General features: G+C 35.7%; 1 protein-coding gene across 4 annotated transcripts in view; it reads left to right on the top strand.

Moving 5' to 3' along the window:
- LOC131146750 (single-strand DNA endonuclease 1) overlaps positions 1-23,652 on the top strand; it is a 46,716-nt gene that overhangs the window by 10,566 nt on the left and 12,498 nt on the right. The window contains exons 8-13 of one of the 4 annotated variants that reach the window (XM_058096519.1): positions 3,344-3,403; positions 3,532-3,631; positions 4,384-4,483; positions 13,685-13,767; positions 15,741-15,823; positions 16,458-16,588. In XM_058096519.1, the coding sequence (XP_057952502.1) occupies positions 3,344-3,403; positions 3,532-3,631; positions 4,384-4,483; positions 13,685-13,767; positions 15,741-15,823; positions 16,458-16,588 (557 nt within the window). Of the gene's footprint in view, positions 1-3,343; positions 3,404-3,531; positions 3,701-4,383; positions 4,484-13,684; positions 13,768-15,732; positions 15,824-16,457; positions 16,589-23,652 lie in introns of all 4 variants that reach the window. The other 3 variants (XM_058096518.1, XM_058096521.1, XM_058096520.1) reach the window with 3 other exon arrangements.

Here is a 23,652-nt window from a genome sequence, read left to right as displayed (position 1 = left end):
TTCGACAGCTAGAACCTGGTATTCACCCTTTTCTTTGTTGACACGTCCCAGACCGGGGTCAGCTTGGACCATCTTGACTTGGATGGCGACTGAGAGAGTGCGATTGAGATTATAGGTCTTTAAAATATTCAATGGAGTTGCCATTAACTTGTTATTTCTTAGGTGTGGTTAGGTAACCTAACTACTACTGATTTCCTAGTCAATAAGCTAAACCTAGGTCCAGGGAACCTGTATTCTTGGTTTGCATAATTGGAGCAGGATTTAGGAGTACGGTTATGCTAGGGGAAGGTATGAACACCCTCTACACACCCGGCCTTGGCCAAGGTCGCCGCCTTGACTTTGATGGCGACTGAGAGAGTGCAAGTGATATTATGAGTCTTTTAAATATTTAATGGAGTCACTACTAACTTGTTATTTTCTAGGTGTGGTTAGATCACCTACCTAATTATTACCAATATCTTGGTCACTGGGCTACACCTAGGTCTAGGGAACCTGAAGTCTCGGTTTACATAACAGAGTAGGGATTGAGAGTACAATTATGCTAAAAGAAGGTATCAGCCCCGTACACTCGTCCTAAGGAACGGTACTTGATGAACCTATGACCACCTTTTAAATTCAATCAATCAAGACTCATGACTCTTTTATATTTGTTTGTTTTACCAACTTTCTATATTGAATAGACCTGTCATTGTGGAGGCTATCCTAAGGACACCATTGCACCACTTTCGAGATCCATCGTCGGATTATTTAATATTATTTTCACAAAATTAAGTGCAAAATAAGACACGAAAGTTGTGCAATGTAAAGAGTCACCCCCCCTTGTGGAAGATATTTAAGAGAGATGACATTTCCTCATCTCCAATATATGCTTTCCAATTGCAAGGGTTCACGTTGATGCCAAAGATACCAAAAATTAGAAATAGAAGATACAAAGGGCAATGCAAATAATGAATGCAAGCCCCAAATGCTTTATTCTATTTTTTTTAAAAAAATAAATGAATATAAACATGGTGGGATTTTTAGCATAATGACAACAAGAACTAGATAGCACTAAACCATAACATATGTATGAGCTAATAATGTGCATAAGGAAACAGATGAACATCTCAACAATGACAAATACTAGCATTTTTGGATTCTTAAAATCACATGAAAATAATAGGGCAAAAGACACTCTCCCCCTTGAGGTTTGATTAAAAAACAAAAACCTCCGCCGAGGCTTCAAAAATGCCACAAAACTCCCCCGAGGTTTGATAAAAAAAGACATAGACCTCCTATAAAAAACTTGTCTTTTTGCAAAATACAAGGACAGATTTGCGTCTTCTTGACAAACTTCATGGGGAGGTCCCTGAAAATTTTAAAACCTCATGAACCTTAGGGAGGTCTCTGAAATTTTTAAAACCTCAGGAGAGGTCATTGTCTTTTTGCCAAACCTCAGGGGAGGTTAGTGTCTTTTGCCCAAAATAATAATAGAACAAATATGCAAATAGAGATTTTAATAATTTTTGGACACTAATTTCTGAACCTTAGAATACCCGATTTTTTTTTTAAAAAAAATTTAAAAGAAATATACCAAAAACATAATTAATAATAACATAAGAATGCTATGTTTGGGACAATACGTATGCATTGCTTCAATTTGCAATCTTAATGCATGCTGCCAACTATGCTTATGCACTCTCTCCTAGTCTCCTAGCCATGCACATGACCCCCACAAATTCAAGCATTCACTCTCTTATTTACACTCCCATGCATACATCACTTGCTCACCAATCAATGAATCCATGCATTTCACTCCTTTATACACAATAGCAAGCATGCATGCACTACACTCAGCGTAGCTATGCATTACATATTGTCCATGCATTCATTTTTATACTCACACTTTCAAGTGCACATACAAATCTGTAAATCCATGCATGCACTCCTTGCCCCACTTGCAAGCATGGATCATATCCACGTGACTTTGCATTACATATCCATAAATCTGTGTATTTCACTTTCACACCCAACATTTTGCATTTCATGCATTACAACACCTCACAGCACCACCTGTAATCTGGCTACATTACCACTGCCATCTCTCTTTTTTTTAGAAATAATTCCATGGTGAGGTTATGCTGCACACTGAGAGAGAGAGAGAGAGAGAGATGGACTTACCTGCTGGGGTTGCAGTAAGGCGAGGTGCACCAGCTGTTCGGCTTCACCTCCTCCCCTCTTCTTCTTCTTCTTCTTCTCTTAAATCTCCAATGGAGGTTTAATTGCGAGTGGTTAGTTTTATGTTTTTAGCTCTGCTATGGGTCTCTCCTCCTTTGTCTCGGGTGTTTCTAGGCTTTATAGAGGGGAGTTGGCTGGGTAAGGGCCATGAGAGGTGGTTTTGTCTACTGGTTAAAAGGGGAGGCTGGCAGAGTGGCAATGGCTCAGGTGGCAAGGTTTCTCAGGCAGGGGGGGGGGGGTTTGCCATTTTGGGGTGGTGTGATGTGAAGGAAGGGAAAAAAGAAGGGCCCACGAACTTGTTTGGGTGACAGGAGATTGAATGGGAGCCGAGAGAAGCAGGGAGGTTGTGCGGGAGAGGAGGTATCTGGATTTATCTCCAGAAATGGAGACCAAGGGCAGAGGTGTGCTTGGGAAAGAAGAAGACAGCTGGTGACCCCAAAACGACGTTGTTTTGGGCATGCCATAAAAGAAATTTGCAGAAATGCTTTTATTTAAGCATCCCTGTTTTGGTGCTGCACATGCACTCAGATAATTAATTATTTTTTTTTATTTTGAAAAAAATTCTTTTTATTTCTATTTCTTTTTCTCCATTTTAAATTTTTTTTGAAAAAATTGCTATTTTTTGGCCATTTTGTTTATTTTCATATATTTTTGGAATTTTTTTCAATCTTTCCCATAATATCAGCTCATCTCCCACTGCAATTTAGTAAAACTACTTAAGGTTATCCCTTGCATATTTAACTATTACTTCATGTATTCATCTGCTCTCCTCAAACTTTGCTTAACCACCTTATTATATGTTAAGAAAATCGCATTAAAGAGATAACATGGACATAATGCCAATGCGTGTTAGTGGGCTAGCCTTTTGAATTGCATCTTTTTTGTTTTCGTCATTCTGTGTATCTAGTTGAGATTAGCATATGTACATGCTTTCTAGTACTGTTTATTTTCTTAAAGCCATGTAACATGGTGAGCGGTCCACAAAAGTATTTACTTTGGCATTTTATTTGTTCCCAAGTGTTTGTTTTTCACTTAAAATTAATTAAAGTTCCTGCTTATGCATTTAAATGGGATAGAATTGCTTCTTTGTTAATACTTTGGTAACTCCATTACTTGTGATCTTCAGATTGCCCTGGCCCTTCTGCTTGGTAGTGATTACTCTCGTGGAGTTCATGGAGTTGGGCGGGTAAGTGCGGAAACCTCTTCTTTCTTGGGGCGGATAGATTACCATTTTCCCCCTAAATTGGCTACAAGGGCCCAAAGGTTTGGTACATGGATTCTTATGCTGTTGCAATTGTATTGTCCTGGGTACAGGAGTCAGCATGCCAAATTGTGAAATCAATTGGTGATGAATTTGTTCTTCAACAAATTGTATCAGAGGGATTATCATTTTCAAAGAAATCAAAAGGTTCAGGTAAAGGGGGGCAAGTTTTCAACTGCAATTATGAAGAGAATTGTTCAGACCATGAAATGAATATAAATGGTGATTGACCAAAATCTTTCATTAGTAAATCTTCTAACATTTCCTGCTTTTTTTGTTTTTGGTTGGTTGGTCGTGCTTAAAAGTCATGCCTCAAGAAGTTATTCATTAGGTTACAAGCAAGTTAAAACATTATTTGATATCCTAAGAACAAGAATTAAGCAACTTTTTGGGAAATTATGATCTAGTGTTTATAGTGTTTGTGAAGCTTCACATAAAGAACTTTAGAAGATAATTGTATTTGTTGATCATCTTTGAAAATGGCAAAACCTTGGCCTAAAGGATCATAATTAAATGGATTAAAGTAACTGATGGAAAATTTTCATTAAATGCTTCATTGTTTACCATGGTAGATTTCCTGAGCTTGGTTCACCATTTTTGAAAATGTTGGTCACTGCATCTGCGACATTAGCCTGCACATGTGTTTGTTTGTACACATGCAAAGATATGGTACAACCGTACAATGGCATATTGTATGTCACAGGTTGCTCAGAAACATCTAAAACACAGTTGTTGAATAATTAACTTATGATTTTATGATGCTAATGTAATAGCACAGAGTGTCACAAGTATAGGAACATTTGGGCTTCTGTTATGTCCTTATCATTATTTACAAAACATTTGTTTGTAGTGTATTGAAGAGTGCAGCTAACTGTTGCCTTTTGAATACTTGATGATTTTGGTAGGAAGTGAACATAATTTAAAAAGGGGTGATCGGTTGTTGGAAGTGATCAATGCATATTTGAAGCCAATATGCCATTCAGCGGACTCTTCTGCTGTGCATAGGTAGAATTCAATACATGTGCTGTTGTTTCTTGGTATTCATACTAGTTGCTGCATGGACAACGATTACCATTTTTGACTGTATCTTTCTCTGTTTTGGTCTTGCCATTGCATTTTCTATTCATTGGTGGATTCACCATGGTCCCCATACTTGTGCTTTTGTGTATATATATATATATATGGTGGAAGATCAGTACTATTGCATTAGTGTTACATATGTTAATTTTCTAAGAAGAAAGGCATTCTATTTATTTGGTTTTGAAAGATTAATTTGAATATATTCTTTGAAAAATTTTCGCAACCTAATTCTTAATGTACAACAAAAACAATAAAGCAAGCCTTAAGTTCTGGTAGGTGGGGAATGATCTCCTAGTTTTTAATGTACAAGTAGAATGGCTACATGAATCCTTTTCTGCCAATTTACACAATTGTGGGCAACTATCTCCTACTACTTAATGTACAATTAGTTCTTAAATATGCCCATATTTGTGTATCACAAACAAATTAGGTAGGATGATCTTATTTTTAGTACTTATTCTCTTGATTCCTCTCTCTCCCCCCCCCCCTCCCCCAGTTTTTAAATATGCCCATATTTGTGTATCACAAACAAATTAGGTGGGATGATCTTATTTTTAGTACTTATTCTCTTGATTCCTCTCTCTCCCCTCCCCCCAAAACCATAATCAGATATTTCTATTTTATCAGCAGTAATTTTAGATTTTTTTTTTCTGATATTAATATGTTACGTATTCATTCCAAATAGAAAATAGGCATGGATGTGAGGCCTAAGAATGCAACTCTATCACAGAGCAAAATAGGATGGTAGTTGTGAGGAAAAATTCTCTCATTTTTGGACCTACAAATCCTAGAAAATAGCTAATCAAGCACACCTAGAAGATTTTATTCTTCTTGCTTCTCCTAGAACCGTAGAAATTAACCTTAATGATATCTTCTACATTAATTGGACACATCCACACTTCATCAAAAAACACCAAACAGGTTACATCACTGCAATCATGCAACCTGACAATGTGAAAAAATATGGGCATTATCCTCTTAAAACATGCTCATAGTACACATTCATGCTACAAGCTTTATAAAAATAGAAGTCCTCCTCACTTACAAATAGGTTATTTTAAGATTCTTATTTTCTTTGGAGTAAAATCCAATAATGATATTTTAGGTGGATTTCTTGATAACCAGAGGTACATGGTTGCATGCAAATGTTTTAATGAAAGTTTTAGATCTTACTTTTCTTGCAATTAGTGAGGATAAGATTTTATATGGTGCCAAATGGCAACAAGGGATCCATGCAACAACATGAAGTGGTCGATCACATCAGTGCGATTGTTGTCTGAAAATTTTCTAGATTATGTTGGTGCTTCTCTATGGTTTATGAAATATGATTGACCTTATTTGAGCTTGTGATGTCAGCCACAATTGTCTTGCTCAAACACCCTGGTTGCCTCAATACAACTTGAAGATGGTTATGCCCCTATTTTAAAGTCATGAACAAATGCTAGCATATTGGGACAAATTACCTTTTTTAATTTTTACCATGGACTTCAAATGAAGTATTTTGGTAGGGTAGATTAGCGATGTGTTAGGAAACTTTTGTGAACCTAACATGTTATAAGTGAACTCTGGAGATTTTCTCTGTTGGTTAGAATAATTTAGAATGATTTTGTTTATACTATTTATCATGCTTTTGAATCTTACTGGAGTTTTGTTAATAAATTTACAAGTTATTTAATATGAGACACACACATATTATTTAGTTTGATATATTAAGGATATTTAATTATATTTGAACTTTGTATCTATATCTGAATCATTTTGGTCACTATTATAATTATTATGTAAACATCTTTTCATAACTATGGATGATTGTGGACTAGTAGTCCCAGTTTGTAAGGTGATGATTTTTTTTTTTTTCAATATAATTTTGTTCAATAAAATATAACAACCATATTCTTTTAAGCTTTGAGAACAAAATGTACTAAGACCATTTGTAAACCTATTCTTGTTACTAGTAAGCTCTGTGGTGAGTTTGTTATCTATAACAATTTGGATGATTTGGTTTATGTCTATCAATCATTAATTTGAATTTTACAGAAGCTTTTTATTTGTTTATTTTTAGATAAAACTTAGTAGTTATTTATGTGTGATAAATTAGGTATCTTTGATTATATTTTATATCTTTTCATTAAATATATAAATAATTATATTTAAGCCTTGGTAAAAGAAATTGAACAATTTATAAAATAGTTTAGTCAGCTAATGGTTTCTAAAATATATTCATGTCATGTCACCATTTCACCTGAAAGCTTGAGCAAATAGGTTGTGGGCCAACAATGTTCAATCAATTCCTTAGCACTCCCTTACACATGCACCCAAGTAGCTATGGACTGTGGAGGGGAAAAGAATGATCAACAGTGCCATTTGGGGAATAAGATATTTTTTTTTTGAACAAATTGAATAATTTTTCGGATATTCTGCAAGACTGGACGAATCTTGTGCTCTGATTTTTATGTTTTTTAACCAGTTTTTGTTTTGTTAGTTTGTCTTTTCTATATTTTTCCAGAACTTTGATTGGAGAAGCCTTTTTGCCCTTTTTGCAAATTCTCCTCTTATCAATGAAATCTCTTCCTTTGCTATAAAAAAAAAGAAAAGAAAAAGATAAAAAAAGCAAGAATAGAAACCAAGACCTCCTAGCAAGCATTCTTTCATGCCATGTTAAATCACCAATTGACCTTAAAGCCTGGCTGCTAGCTAATGTGGTGATGCCTCATGGAATCGGAGCTATGGTTGCCAGGAGGATTTGAGTTGAATTTTTATCATTTATTTGCTTGAAGTTATCATGCTCCCATAGTCGATTTTATTTTTGTTTGTTTATCTCCCACAACCTAACAACATCATCTTTTAGGAAAAAGTGGTTGCTTAACTATGGTTGCCAGGAGTTCCTGGTTTTATAGTCTTATTGCCTGCATGTGTTGCATATTTGTTAAAAGTTGTTTATTCCTTGTAACTGTTGTTATTCATTATTTGTTTCTCTCTCCACATGCAATCTAGCTGCATGTATGGGGGAATGTGAACATGGTATCATGGCCATGGTTGTGAGGAGGTCATGGTTTCAATTTTTATTTTGAGTTATCTTTTATTTGTTAAAAATTAGTTGTTCCCATAATGGGTGTGATTTGTTGTTTGTTTATCTCCTACAAACCCAAGAGCTTTGTTAATGGTTATTTGGTCATTTACCATTATTAGTATGTGTCAGAGTTATGTTGGTAAGTGTGAGTTAGTAAGGATATTATGGTCATTGGTATTGTATTTGACATATATTATAAATAGAGGGAGAGACCAATCATTGAGGTTAGGTCTTCAAGTTTACCCAATTATTTAACATGGTATTAGAGCAAGATCCAATCTAAAACCTACTGCCGCTAAATCAAATCCTAAACATCATAATACCTTGCAACCTCCTGCTGTAGAAGGATTATCAGCATCACCAAAGTCCAGGAGTTGCTGGAAGAAGCTGCAGACGCTGGAAAAATCCTGACGCTGCTGTCCATTTTGACACCTCGAGAAATACCTTCTATTTTTGCAAAAATAACCACATAGCAAGCCACAGAACCTGCTGATCTGCCAGCATGCAAAATTTCACAGCCAGAGGAGCCTCCATGTGCCGGCTGAAAGCTGGCAGTGCTGATCCCACGTGCTGGCGCTTGAGATAATTTTAAGCAGCCACTTTGCTTTGATTTCCTGCCAAATGTCTTGAATCCTTCCTCACACCACAATGCCAAGTTGTTTGTCGCCTTTTTTGTCCAAAGATATCATTTTTTTTTCAGTTGCTCATGTGCGGCATTCTGGGAATGATTGTTCGCTAATGCCCGAAGCTGTTGGTCAATGTTTATTCAGTTCATTGAGGTCTGAAACAGTGGTATTGCTGTGTTCTTGATTCATTTTTATCTTGTTCAGTGTTTGTTTGTGGTTTGCTCCGGTTGTTGAACGTTGTGTATTGGGATGGTGTCCATGAATTCTAGAAGGATGTTGCTCACTGTTTATTTCTGATTTGCTAATGTATAGAGGCTGTTTAATACTGTTCTGTGTGTTGGTTTCTTGGGGCTAGGGGTGAGCATAATTCAGTTTAACTGAATTAACCGAGTAAATTCGGTCAGTTCGGTTCGGTTTTCATTTTTATTGAATTTCAGTTTTCGGTTTTTGATTCAGTTTTTGAGTTTAATATATTCAGTTAACCGAATTAATCGAATAGTATAAATCAATAATTAATAATTATGTATGTTATATATATGAAAATATTTATGTATTATATATACTAAAATTTTATATATATTTTTATATTATATATTAACTATATATATATATATATGATATATTATATATATTATTTATATATTAAAATATTAAATCGGTTAATTGATTTAATCAAAATTCAGTTTGATCCGTTTTGAGTTTGGTTAATATGGAATTTCAGTTTGGTTCAGTTAATGGGATTTTTTAACCGAATTTTTTCGGTTAATTAAACGAATTAACCATACCGATCGAATGCTCACCCCTACTTGGAGCTGCGTCTAAGTCTCTTGGAGCAGTGGCAGCGTTTATACATTGATTTTGTGGGGCTGTGGCAGTGCTATGTCCAGTTGTTGGTGACTCATTTGTTATTGAATCAGCAGTTGACTCATTTGTGTTTGTTTCGGTTGGCCTGGAAGTTCAGTTGTGATTGTTTCGGTTGGTATAAAAATTCACTTTTGGAATCCCTAGAGCATTTTGTTCACTGTGTATTTCTGATTTGCTGCTGTATCAATGTTGTGTGTGTGTTGGGATGGCGTCTTCAAATCCCATAAATATATTTCCGTCATACACTTTTGTTCAGGTGAACAACGTGCTATAACTGTCTCAGAGGAAGAGTATTCAAGGTTCTTAGAGTATCAAGCATCACAACAAGCATCTAATCACATTACATCTTTTGCTCAGAAGGGTAATCCTATAGTTTATATGTCATCTAGTATCTCTCCTACTAGTCCTTGGATTAGGGACCCTGCTGTTTTTGACTATATGATAAGTGTAACCAACTTCTTTTCTACCCTCTAGTATCCTCAAAATTTACGTCAAGTAACCCTTGCTGATGATTCCACAACTTAGGGGATAGGAACAGTAAATCCTACTCCCTCCATCTCTTTTTCTTCTGTTTTGTACATTCCTAAGTCCCCTTTCAATCACATGTCAATATGCATACAAAAGTACTGAATTGTTTTGTAACCTTATTTCTTGATTCTGTGATTATTTAGCATTTGAAGACAAGGAAGACATTTGGCACAGGACGTGAGGCTTGTGGACTTTACTATTTGGAGTTGCTCTCTGCTCCCATTTCCTGCACAACTGCGGCTAAGCCACTTCAAATCCATTGTCACCTTGGTCATCCATCCTTGGGCAAATTTAAACAACTAGTGCCTACCTTGAGTTCCATGTCTAGTCTCGAGTGTGAGTCTTGTTGATTAGAAAAGCATCATCATGTTTCCTTTACTTCTTGAGTCAACAGAGGAGCAGATAGTCCTTTCATGCTCGTCCATTCTGATGTTTGGGGTCTTAGTTGTGTCATTCGAAATTGGGGTTTTGATACTTTGTTACATTTGTCTATAACTACTCCAAGATGACTTGGTTGCATTTAATAAAAGATTGTTCTAAGTCGTTTAATGTCTTTTGTGCCTTTTGTTCTCAAATAAAGATTCAATTTGATATGCCAGTCAAGATACTTCGTAGTGATAATGCTAAGGAGCACTTCAATACTCAATTTAGTACCCATATGACTAATTCTAGTATGATCTTTCAGGAGCTGAAGTCAGTATGGAAAAACAATCAACCAGAGTATGCATCCTTGAACGCAATTGGGTCTTCTGGTGGCATTTTAGTGGCCTGGAATTCTGCTAAAATAAAAATCAAGGAAATCATCAAAGGCAATTTCTCGATTACAGTGGTCTTTCAGAATTTCCTAACAGGTTGGGAGTGGCTTCACACAGTGGTTTATGGTCCTCATGGCACATCGGAGAAATCTTCCTTTTGGGCTAAATTGTCAAGACATAAGGAAAACAAAACGTCACCTTGGTGCATTTGTGGAGACTTCAATGAGATTAGATCTCCCAATGAAAGAACAAGTTGTACTAAAATATCCCAATCCCTAAGTGATTTATCTGATTTTATATCCAAATGGGAATTGATTGATTTACCACTTAATGGGGCTGAGTTTACCTGAGCCAATAATCACGACATTCCCATTATGTCTAGGCTCAATAGATTCCTGATTACTCTGCACTGGCTAACAAATTTACCCCAGACTTGTCAAATGGCTTTGACCCGATGCATATCGGATCATAACCCTATCATGTTAGATTGCGGGGGCATGAAGTGGGGAAAAGCCCCTTTCAGATTAATCTTGTGTTTACACGTGGAATGGAAAAACTGACATATTCTCGAAGTTACTTGCACCCTATTGTATCAAATGAATGTTCCCAAAGTTTTTTGGAGTGATGTCGTGCTCATTGTTTGCCCTCTCATGAATAAAATGCTATCTTCTGTTCTTGGTGGTAAAATCCCATATTCAATTATCTTCCCTAAGGTTCTTTTGTTCTCCTTTCCTCCTTGTATATTTGGTTGTATGTCTTTTGTCCATCAATTGACTCCAGGGATGGATAAGTTGGATCCTCTTGCCATCAAATGTATTTTTTTAGTGTATTCCTATGCTGAAAATGGATATTGATGTTATAGCCCTACTTTATATCCATTCTTTATCTCTGTTGAGTCTGCACCTTACTACTTAGATTCCTTGAGTTTTGTTGACCTTAATGAGTCCCTTCCTCTGCGTTGCCTTCTAGATCTTAACCTAATATCTATGCCTAATCCTCCTACATCTTCATCCAGTTTGAGTCCTTCTTGTCACTTGGATCATCCCAATTTGTAGGGATACACACAAAGACTCAAGGGAGGAGAACATCCTTTAGCTTCCACTTCTACACATTTAGTTCCCTCATTAGATGATCCTATTTCCCAATATGTTGATCCTCCCATTGTTGTTTGAAAAGGTAAACATAGTTGTACCCAACATCCAATCTCAAATTTTGTTTGTCATGATTTCTTGTCACCCTCATATTATTGTATTGTTAGTACTTTGTCTTTTGTTGTTCTCCCAAAATCTATTTTTGAAGCCCTATCCCATTCTGGGTGGAGGGATGAAATGATTGAAAAGAAGCATGCATTATAGGATAGTGATACTAGGGAGTTGGTACCAATACCTCCTAATAAGTTTGTGGTTGGTTGTTGTTGGGTATATATTTTGAAGGTCAATCCAAATGGTCTCGTGGCTTGATTGAAGGCTCGCTTGTTGGTAAGGGATATACTGAAGTGTATGGTTTGGATTATTCAGACAATTTCTCTCCGGTCCCTAAACTTTCTTCAGTATGTTTGTTCATTTCCTTAGACGTTACTTGGCATTGGCCTTTACATTGGTTAGATGTGAAAAATGCTTTCCTACATGGTGATCTTCAAGAAGAGGTCTATGTGGAGCAAGTACCTGGGTTTGTTGCTCAGGGGGAGTCAGGCTTAGTGTGTTGGCTCAAGAAATCATTATATAGTTTAAAATAGTCTTTGAGAACATGGTTTGGTTGATTCAATGTTTTCGTACTTGAGTTTGGCCTCCAATAGCATGCGGTGGATCACTCTATATTTTATCATTATATTCCATCTGGCAAGATTTTGCTTATTGTGTATGCTAATGATATTGTGATTACTGGAAATGATAATTAAGGCATCCAAGATCTAAAACTTTTCTTTTAGACTAAATTTTGGATCAAGGATTTGGGACCATTGAAATACTTCTTGGGTATAGAAGTATTGAGATCTTGTATGGGAACAATCTTGTCATAAAGAAAGTATATTCTTGATCTTTTAGATGAGACTAGGCTATTGATATCTAAACCTGTTGATACACCCATGGATCCCAATAGTAAGTTAGTGCCAGATATGGGTGATTTGTTGCCTAACCTAGGATGTATCGGAGACTTGTTGGAAAGTTGAATGATCTCACAGTCACCCAACTAGATATATCTTTTGCAACAAGTGTTATGAGGTAGTGCTTGATTCTTCAAGAACAAGTCATTGGGATGCAGTAATTCACATTTTGAGATATCTCAAAGGTACATTAGGTTGAGGTCTCTTATATAAGGATTTGGTTCACACTCATATTTAGGGATATACTAATGTAGATTGGGATAAATTGACTTTTGACTGAAGATCCACAATTGACTACTGTTTCTTTGTTGGTGGTAATTTGGTTTCTTGAAGGAGTAAGAAACAAACTGTGGTGGCCAGGTTGAGTGTTGAGTCAGAGTATAGGCTATGGCTCACACTACATGTGAACTTGTTTGGTTCAAGAACAAGTTGAAAGAACTGGGTGTTCCACATTCTCAGCCTACGGAGTTGATGTGTGATAATTACAGCCACTCATGTGAAGTCTGATTTTCAGCTTGCTGATTTGTTCACTGAAGCCTTGGGAGCGGCTTGTGTGAAATTCATTTGTAACAAGCTAGGAGCATATCATATATATGCTCTAGCTTGAGGGAGAATGTTAATGGTTATTTGATCATTTAGCACTATTAGTAGGTGTTAGAGTTATGTTAGTAAGTGTGAGTTACTAACAGTATTATGATCATTGGTGTTGTATTTGACATATATTATAAATAGAGGGAGAGACTTATCATTGAGGTTAGGTCTTCCATTTTACCCACTTTTTACCCACTTATCCAACAAGCTTAAACTTATAGGAAAAGTGGGCACTTAACATTTCTCTTTGAAATTATAAATGAATTTTCGATGTGACCCTATATTTGTGTTGACCATGACAGACCTTAGTTTAAATCATCATATATGGCAATTATGAAAATGCTGAAGTTTTTAAATGTAGAAACCTTAAAAATAGGAGAACCCAATTTATTTGTTTTTAATTCATACTTTTTATTTAATGACCATGCTAGAATTTGAGGGTGTTTTTTGTCTTTATATGTGTGTGTGTGTTCTTTTGGGGGGATTGTATCAGGAAATTGCAGGCCACTTCATAGAAGCTAGGATATGAATTTTTTGTTTTTAAAAGCATGAAGTTATTGAAAATTTGAGCCTCCCACATACTCGTTGTAGGGTCCTTGCCCTACGCCCATTTCAACGCACCAAACTTCAGGAGATATGTGCTCGGTCCTTTGGGTGGACACCCGATATCACAGGTCCTTTCTACCTCAATGAAAAATGACATTTTTGTTTCCTTATAAATTCGTGCACATATACATGCTTGATGCCTAGATGCAAGATTTCCATGCAAGTGTTATGCTTAATAATGAGTTATGTCCTGTGATTTTTTTTCCCTGGTGGATAGAAAGAGAAATTTTATTGTGGAAGATAAAGAAATACAAGGAAGATACAGTGATACCTTCCGAAAAGAAAACAAAATAAATATGGGAAGAGTTAGAAGAACGAAAATTCCACACTATAATGCATCAATGAGTATAATAGTGGTAAAGGGTGGTGATAACTGTGGTGAATGGGCAAAGATATTGAGTTTGACAGTGTTTCTTTATGGATGTGACAATGGTTTATTATTGGAAAGTTGCAATTCATCTTTGGATAATGCTTTTTATACTTCAAAGGCCTTGGTAGACTCGGTTGGAATTCTTTTAAATTATTTTTTAATGACGATGGTAGTTATTTAAATGATAACAATGGTTAGGTGAGCGTGAAGCAGGACTTTAGAGGAAATGGTCTTTTACCAACTCCAAGGGTGAGCCTTGATCTAATAGTGAGGGAGTAGGGTGTTACATCCAAATTTTAAGGTCATAGGTTCAAGTCATGGAAACAGCTTCTCCAAATTATGTCTTTTCGGACCCATGATTGCCATGAGTGCTTTATGCATCGAGTGCTGCAATTGTTTTCAGTCTAACTCTCACTTCTGTATAGGTGGAGTCAAATGATAAGGGTGATGAAGCCTAAGATCTTTTAGACAGGATGCATTTAAGATTGACAGGTCCTAGAGGTCAGGAAATAAGATGTACTGTGTCAAGAGCAAGAGCAAGGGTCAAAGATAGTTGGTAAATTTAAAGCGCTCTATTAAGTATGATACGAAGGGATTTAAAGATGGGCTTCTTGTATAAGTTGTCTTAGATTTTCCATTTTTTTTTCTTTTATTTGGTTCTGTTGAGTGCATCTTGTCAGCCCTTAGTTTGTATCGTTCTCTTTCTCTCTATAAATAAATTTTCTTTTGCTATTAGGAAAAAAAACATACAAAGAAAACGGAAAAGTAACTCAACTGAGCCAGCTAATGCTGGTGGAAGTCCAAATAAAGGTGCAAGAAAACCTATTCTCTCCCAAGCAACTGTACAGATAAAGCAGCTATTCTTAGTTCCATTTTCCTCTCTAATCAAATGATCCAGAGCACCATAAATACTGCACAATTCCACAACATATTGGCATCATTTTCCCTTCTAAAATCTCTGAAATAATCAAGCAAGAAAGCATGGAAGGAGTTTGGACAATGAATATTCTCCCAATTATGCGGAAGATCCTTGTGAGATCATCTAATATGCCAGCCAATTTTTGGTGTTAATTCTATAAAGGACTGGTTGGCAAACAAAAGCCTCAATCTTGAGCAAGGTTATAGCTCTCTGTGATTGGCAAAAGGAAAAGGACTTGAAGAATGAATCAAATGAGTAGGGCTTACTGTAATATGTTAATTTAATGTGGTTGGTTAATCAAAATAACCTAGTGATCAGTTCTTTTAAATTAATCTTTTGGGTTGTCATTAAAAGATAACCAAGCAACAGTACAACTTTCTTTTGGACATTCAATAAGAGTAATCAGGCGATAGTAAGTGAAATGGAAATGCTTTTGGCATTCATTTATGAGTTGGCTGCTAGAGTGTGAGTTTAAGAGCTAATTTAGCATGGGGCATCAGATTCGCAAGTTGATGGTTCCATGTGATGGAGACTAATAAATTCCATTTTTGGCATTGATTTAATCTTCATCAAATCTGAGGACAATTTTAGAGTGGAATTTATACATGGGAAATTTGTATACTGCAAAATTTTGAATTTGGATAGGTGAATCACAAAATATGACCTCCAAAGGCATTGTGGAGCTATTCAATTTCGTAGGACTTGTTTTGTTATTCTTGTATTTGTTATCTTACTGATGATTAGTAGCTCAGATGAGTACATCCTTCCTAAGATTGCTGAAAGACACTTGCGGCGATTTGCAAATTTGTGTTCAACTTCTTCGGAACTACACAAGGTATGACTCTTACAACTCTTACATCCTAGAACCTTTTGTTATTATATGATGTTGAACTCGTCTGAAGAATTTTGGTTTAATTGTTTATGTAACTCAACTTCTGTTCCTACACTCTTAAAGCTATAATACATGTGCATCTTTTTTTAGACTTATGATGAAAATTGAATTTCTATATTGCTTAAAAATTATAAAATCAAGCTATCAGAAATTATAAATCAAGCGATCAATGCAAATTTTTGTAGAAAAAAATTAAATTGGTATCATTTTCTAAGCTGCTAGAATCAAAGCATGCAACAGAGTAGAGTTATTTCAATTGCTAGGGAATGCATTTTTGTTTGTAGAACATGATGGGCTAACTCCTCCTCCAGGGCAGCTGAAGTGTATTAAATTTATGATCAGCAATTAATTGATGAAATTCAAATATGATACACTGATTTTGTAGTATATTTGTTTCTTTGAAGGAAAAACAAGCTCCTTTAAGAAAAATTCCCCATAAATGATATTCAAATTGTAGCATAAAACCTTCTTTGAGCAAAACTCTTTGCAAAGGATATTCAATTTATCTTTGGCATCTTATTTTAGAAACCAAGTTTATGAATTCTTATGTGGACTGACAAATGTTTCTAAATTATAGAAAGCGGTTCAATGTCCTGTAGCTAGAATTATCAAGAAGAGAACAGTTCGAGGAACAGATTGCTTTGAGGTTTCCTGGGAAGATTTGGCTGGGTTTAAGTCCTCCATAGTGCCAGCAGATCTCATAGCAAGGTAATTGTTATTACTTATTATTGCTGTTCCAACCACTTGAGGTCAGGTACAAGTCCCCCTTTTTTACTATTTCACTATTAATATTATTATTAACAATGCAATGCCTGGGCCTCAAGCTCCCAGACCATATGTGGGTCTGGGAGCACATGATGAGTTATGAGCAAACCCTAGAATAAATGCAACAGTAAGTAGATACATAAAAATTATTTGGTATGACTTTTTGAAGCCAACATCCACAAGCGAGAGAGGAGAGAATTTTATTATCATAATCCTGAACAAACACTCAAACCTAGCCCCAAGTACATCCAACCTCATGTAGACAATGAAAATTATCAAACTCTATGAACAAAGCGTACCTGCACATATATACAGGACGTATTAGGAAAAAGACTTCTTGTTTCTTTAATTTTGCATTAGCCTATTGTTAAAGCTTGATATACATTGTTGGTCCACAACCTAATAGCTTAAGCTTTTAGGAAGGTGGTAATCTAACATGTTATTAGAGCTGGTTACTAGGAGGTCCTAGGTTCTAGTATCGTTGCCTGTGTTTATTGTGTGCTGTTTAAAAAAATTATTGTGTTCCCTCTCATGGGTGTTATTTATCGTGTGTTTATCTTTCACCGAGCTGTCGGGCTGCACATGCGGGGGAGTGTTAAAGCTTGATACATATTGTTGGCACACAATCTAATAGCTTAAGCTTTTTGGTGAAGTGGTAATCTAACACCAATATTCAACCCTCTGTTTCCTTATCTTTCCATTAAAATCTAACCTTCCATTTCCTTCCCATCTCCCATCTCCTTCCCTGACTCTCCCATCCCCATCACTGCAGGCTTCATTTTTTGCATATCACCACCACTGCCACTGAATCGCACCCACCTCCACTCCTTCTCCAGCCCCCCATCCCCATCACTGCAGGCTCTCTATTTTATGCCACCCAGAAGTGGTGTTCTGCAGCCAGCACCATCGCAAGGCTCATCCTGCTGCCTCGTCAGTGCCCTTCACATAATGGAAATGGAGAATGCCCTTGCGGCAACCCAGATTCTGACCCAAATCGACCATCTCCACTTGTTGAATTTCTTTCTAAATCCATGAAATCTCTGGCAAGTAGGTTTCTTCCTAAATCCAGATCTTGACCAACATCCACCACCTCTACTCTCTTCTTCTCATCAGGCGTGCCGCCTGACACCTGACAGACATTCTTGTGGGTGATATGGTTGGGACACCCTGAGGCCATTCTTGTGGGTGACAAGAATGCTGGCATACAGAGAAGAGAGTGAGGAAGATAAGTTGAGATACGAGGAGAAGGGTTAAAATGGTGGCATGGTGTTTGTGGCAGCCATTCTTGTGAGTGATAAGATTGAGACACCCAAAGGCCATTCTTGTGGGTGATAAGAATGGTGGCGGATGGAGAAGAGAATGAGGAATATAAGTAGAAGTATGGGGAAGAATTGGAAGGGCGGGAATGGTGGCATGGTGCTCACAGGCAAAGTTTCTGGCACATTTGTCATTGGTTTATCAGTTTGGTCGTCTTTCTTTGTTTCCTCATTTGTGTAAAAGAACTCTTTTATTTATTAGTTAGTTATATATGAACATTTAATGTGTGGTGAAGTGTGGACGCACAGATTGGGGTGGGGGCAGTGAGTGTCTTACTCCTGATTATGTGTGTGCGCATGCGTGCGCATGTACGTGCTGTGAATACAAAACGAATTGTTCACTCGGAATGGGTCCATGCTCCATACCATGGGGTTCCACCCCGCATCCTTGAAAACCTTCATCATGGACAACATAAAAAGTGAGACACAGTGGTGCTTTCCCTCAAGAGGCTTTGTCTTCATGTGTCCCCAACTCCCCCTTGAGAATGGATCACATATTACTGAGGCTGAGGCATATGAATTCTAGACATACTCAACAAATCTCCATTTTGGTTGGAATTCTATCAAAATATTGAACCACAAATGGTATAACAAAATTTACTACCACCTTTTCCTTAAGCCTCTTAAAGGGCACAATTCGCACTACACATGAAAAGCTAACCAAGTCCTAGCAATGGTTAATCATCAATCTGTGGTGACAAAGACACCAACAACCTAAAATGCTCAGCAAGTGGAGTCTCACAGTTTCAATTTTTGCATATCAAAGTGTTCAAGTACCTTCTCATTGTCTGCTTGCGAGACAAATACTACTTTTTTGCCTTGTGATCCTTATAAATCTCCTATTCTCCCTATCCAATCTTCTCAGTACCCTGATGTAGGACAAGAAGCAAGGCCTTGGGAAGATCCTTGTTGGAGAATAAGAAGAATTGGACCTATGACTGTTGGGTTTAGTTAGTAGTTTGTTATGTGTTTAGTGTTAATTAGTATATAATTATGTGTATTTGGGGGTTGTTTGTAATATTTGTGTAATTTAGGGATTTGTTTGTAGTTTCATGTAATGTTAGAGGTATATGTGTAATTTCATGTCTTTGAGGATTTCCTATAAATAGTCCGTGAAAGCCATGATGTAGATAGTTATTGTTGAATTTGAATTGAAGTGAGCATGAGTTTCCCCCTTTTATCTCCTCCCTCCTCTCTTACCCTTCCTTCCTTTCTTCGATTTCTTCTAAATTCTCCCATGGCTGCATACCTTGATGCTGCCCCTGCATTATACCCTTAAGTACTTCATTTCAAACTCACCACTAAATTGATATTTCTACTTCTTAATTTTAGACATGCCTTTAGCAGCTATCAGCATGTTGTTAGATTGCTACTTCACTTAAAAGCTTAAGCTATTGTGTTGTGGGCCAACACTGCATATCAAGCTTTAACACTCCCACACACATGCAGCCTGATAGCATGTGGAGAGATAAACAAACAATAAATAACACTCATTACAAGGAATGCAATAATTTTTTATGCACCATACAATAAATGCGGGCAACAAGACTAGAACCTAGGACCTTTTGGTAACCAAATCTGATACCATGTTAGATTAGCATTGCATCTAAAAGCTTAAGCTATTAGGTTGTGGCCTAACAATGTAGATCATGCTTTAACGCATGCCATCAACATACAACAAATATGTGAAAGAACCATATTAGAGTCTCCAATAATATGCAAAAGCATTTGCTCTTAGTGTAGCCAACATCACTTACGAAACTATTGAAGCACATGTACCATTGTTTTGGAGGTTTTCGTGAGAGAAAGTAATGTTTTTACATCAAATCGCTAAAGCTCTAAAACCAACAGTGGCCTATGGCAAGTAACAATTGAATGGGACTGTGCTTCACAATAAGAGAAACACTTCAGTAAAACTGGCAGTTGAGCTGGTGATATATTTATATTAAAGATACCAATTATAACAACTCTTGTAGTTAACTAGTGCAAAAAATAATTGATAGCAACACCAATGGTCCTAATTTCCCACGAAACTGTCAAAATTTCTGTCAAAGTTTCCACTTTCCACCGCCCTTAAAATTGAAATAGCAATCAATTTCCATTTTGTTGAAATCTTTACAAATCATTTGACATTTGTTGAGATCTCCAAATTTCAATTTTTTAAAATTTTAACCGAGAGTTAAATTTCCTTGAAATTCAAATTTCAAATTTAAGATTCAAAACCCAATTTGAAACTTCTATGTTATTTTCCTTCTTTTTATAGTGAAACTAAAGGTTATTACAAAGAAGGTATTAGTTATAGCTTTTAGACTTTTGAAATGACTAGTAACTAGCGCATGCTTTTGCATGTGGTTTTTTTAACCTTAATTAAAAGGTACATTTAATTAATTTCTTAATAATTAATTATATAAAAGTTTATATTATTATTTTTTGGGAACTTCTTTCCCCTTAGGAGGGTATGTACCTTTATAATATAGTGTGTTCCTTTATGACAGATTCACGCAATATACACAATTAGACCCAATTTTATTAGAAGATGCCATGGACATGTGTGGAATAATAATTCTTAACACAGCCTGTTTTGAAAAATACAATTTATTCCCAAAAAATTACCATGGAAAAAGTTTTATACTTTTAGGAGTAGGGAAATATGCTATGAGATTGGTTGGCTCAATTAACTTATTTTTTTAATTTTATTTTTGAAGATTACTTATCCTCGCACATTCATCTCTCTTTATAAATTATTTTTCTATAAAAATAAAAATAAAATGTGTAATTAATTTTATAAAAAATGAAGACAAACAAAAAAATAAATAGCTTAAATTTATGTTTTATGATTGTTCCAACATCTTAAAATATTGTTTGTTGGCATGCAGAAAGAAAAAATAATTTAAAAAATATATAAATAATAAATTAAAAATTAATTAAATTTATGAATAAATTAAAAAAAAAACATATTATATACGCTTTGTGTGGGTAGGATGGCCACTCTTTTACTAATATATAGAGGATTTTAACTTGAGTAACAATGCCTAAGATATCCCTTTTAACTTTTCATTTTTCCTATGAACTAAAAATGGTATAATTAAACTTAGTATAGTTACTTTTTAATTTAAAAGGAAAAAAGTTTTAGATCAAGGCCCCAGGTGCCTTTTGTGCCATAATATACCTTACGCATTTTATAACTTTTTTCTTTGTGTATTTCCTAACATTCTCCATCAACAAGCAATGTTCTCCTTTAAATTTTTATTTCCTAATTTTTTATTGGAATTTTAGTTAGTCCATGTATAGGTTAATTTATCAAAATCCTATAACAATTAAGCTACTACAATAAGCACGAGCACTTAATACAATTGCCTTCATATTAAAGTGGCACGTGAAATCTCCCCACCACTACTTAGGAATAAAAGTGGCACGTGAAATAATAGAGAGTGGAGACTTGCTTGGATAAGGAGACCCGTCATTGGCTTCTCCCTTTAGACGCATGATCAAATGGTGAATATCCTTTCCTTTTGCTCCGAGATCCATCCACGTCACCAGTTGGCACTAATATAATCTTTTTCTTTCTGCACACTTCTCTTTATTGTAACCCAAAAAATGAAAATTGCTATAAGTTATTAGAAACTCATGGTCCAAAACAGCTTCATTTGTCTCAATTTCGCCAAAATCTGGCACAAATTGAAACAACATCACGACTTTAGTTACTTACCTTTATAGTAGTCCCTTTCATGCTGTCACTAGAGAGGGATGTGAGGTCATTTTCCAACAAGTTTCTGTGATCGTTTGGGCTGAAGAGAGAGATGTTGTGGTGGAAAATGTGATCCATGACAGGAGAGGAGCGGATTGATGATATATAAGGGTGGTGTTGATTACATAATATTATTAGTTAACCATTGATTCATTGGACTTTATGAAATTTCGATTAAAGTGATAAATTTAAGAGGTTCCAAACACCAGAAAGTTAAAGGCTCTAATTGGTTCATAGTCTTCATAAAGTCATATATTTAATGAAACTCCAAGTGCTAGAAGTTGAAGAGGTTCCAACCACCAAAAGGGTAAATTTGCCATTAAGATTTTTTGACTTTAAGAACTACCAAAATTTCACCTTTAGTCTTTTAGGAGTAGTTTAATTTGAAAAATTAAACTTTGGTATCAGCTACAGTAGTCTTTTAGGAGTAGTTTAATTTGAAAAATTAAACTTTGGTATCAGCTACAGAATTTTATTTGACCATTTATGTCTAAGTTGTGTGTGTTTTTGACCTAAATAATATTTAACTGATTTATGGATTTCATTTATATATTAATTGATATGTTTACTGTGATTATTATATTCTTATAGACCACATAGCTGTCTTTGATGCATTTTTCTTATAATATTTTAGTTCTAAATCATGCCTTATTATGTCTATTAATAGTTATAAAAGTTTCATAGAGGAATACCTTGCTTGACCACTAATATCCATGATTTTTTAAAATAGAAATTGAAATTGACGCCAACATCAAAATTCCCATCGAATTTTTACTTTTCAACCCTTGAAAGTTTAGTCGAAATTGAAATTTAAGACCTTGGCAACCCCCATAACAGTTTATGTATTTACCTTATTATTTCTAAAATGTTCTTGAAACTTATTATTATTAGAATAAGTTATTAACAATCATACAGATACTTAATGCTAGTGAGAATAATATTTGATTAAATTAAAAAAATTTAGGAGGACAAACAAGCTAATGGTTTGATTAATTTGAATGTGTGGATATATTTTGTGTTATGTAAAGTATGTTCTATATATTTATACTTTGTTCAACAACAAACATATTGGTTACACTTTACTGTCTTCCTGCCCTTGGTCTGGATTTTGAATCTTCTTGGTAGCATTGCCTCAATTTTATCAAATGGACCAGTTTAACCTAATTGGTCCACAGGATCCCTATAAGTCAGGCCGAGTTTTGTTGTTTTGAGCATCTTGAACATTGTTCACTTCAAATTCGGTTTCTCACTACACCCAGATTGATAAACCAACCAGTTCTGATCTGACCTGGTCAAGCAAATGATTTAGTCCGGGTTTTCAAACTATGCTCTGAATGTCGGACTAGGAACATTTCATGAACTAAGTTGACCCAAATCAGATTTTGGTATGAGCTAGAAAGGCTGGGAATCTAGCTCAATGGCTTCTTTTCTGCATCATGAGGAACAGAATGCTCCTCTCTTAATGAAGCATGGCTATCTCAACAAATATAACACCCCCACTTCTACTGACTTTCGATGCTTTAGGACCCCACAACTTAAATTCCTTAAACATTGGATGTATAGCTAATGAAAATGCATTTTTGGGTTCTAATTACCATCATTAACCTGTGCATATGTTGGAGATAAAAAAATTTAAATCAGAATAACTAGCGGGTCTAGTCATACCTCCTTAGGAGTCTTCAGCTCAATTTGATGGAGAACAGTTTAGCAAGTAGCAAGCTGTAAGGTGCCATAGCCCAAAACTCCTTAGACAAACGTCACTAACCTGCATTTGTGAACATGCATTGTGCTCTCTCTTTTATAGTTCTGTTAATGCAATCAGTACACTGTCTTGCTGCAATGTCTTACTAACGTGTGATGTCTCACAATGCACTCTGTCTTGTTGAATTCATTGATCCCCCCAGCTAGAACTCCAAATGATTATTATATTGTCAACATTTGAT

Source organism: Malania oleifera, chromosome 13, assembly GCF_029873635.1.
Source record: "Malania oleifera isolate guangnan ecotype guangnan chromosome 13, ASM2987363v1, whole genome shotgun sequence".
NCBI lineage: Eukaryota > Viridiplantae > Streptophyta > Magnoliopsida > Santalales > Ximeniaceae > Malania > Malania oleifera.
Note: the sequence above shows the minus strand (reverse complement) of the source record. Positions and strands in the feature narration are given on the sequence as shown.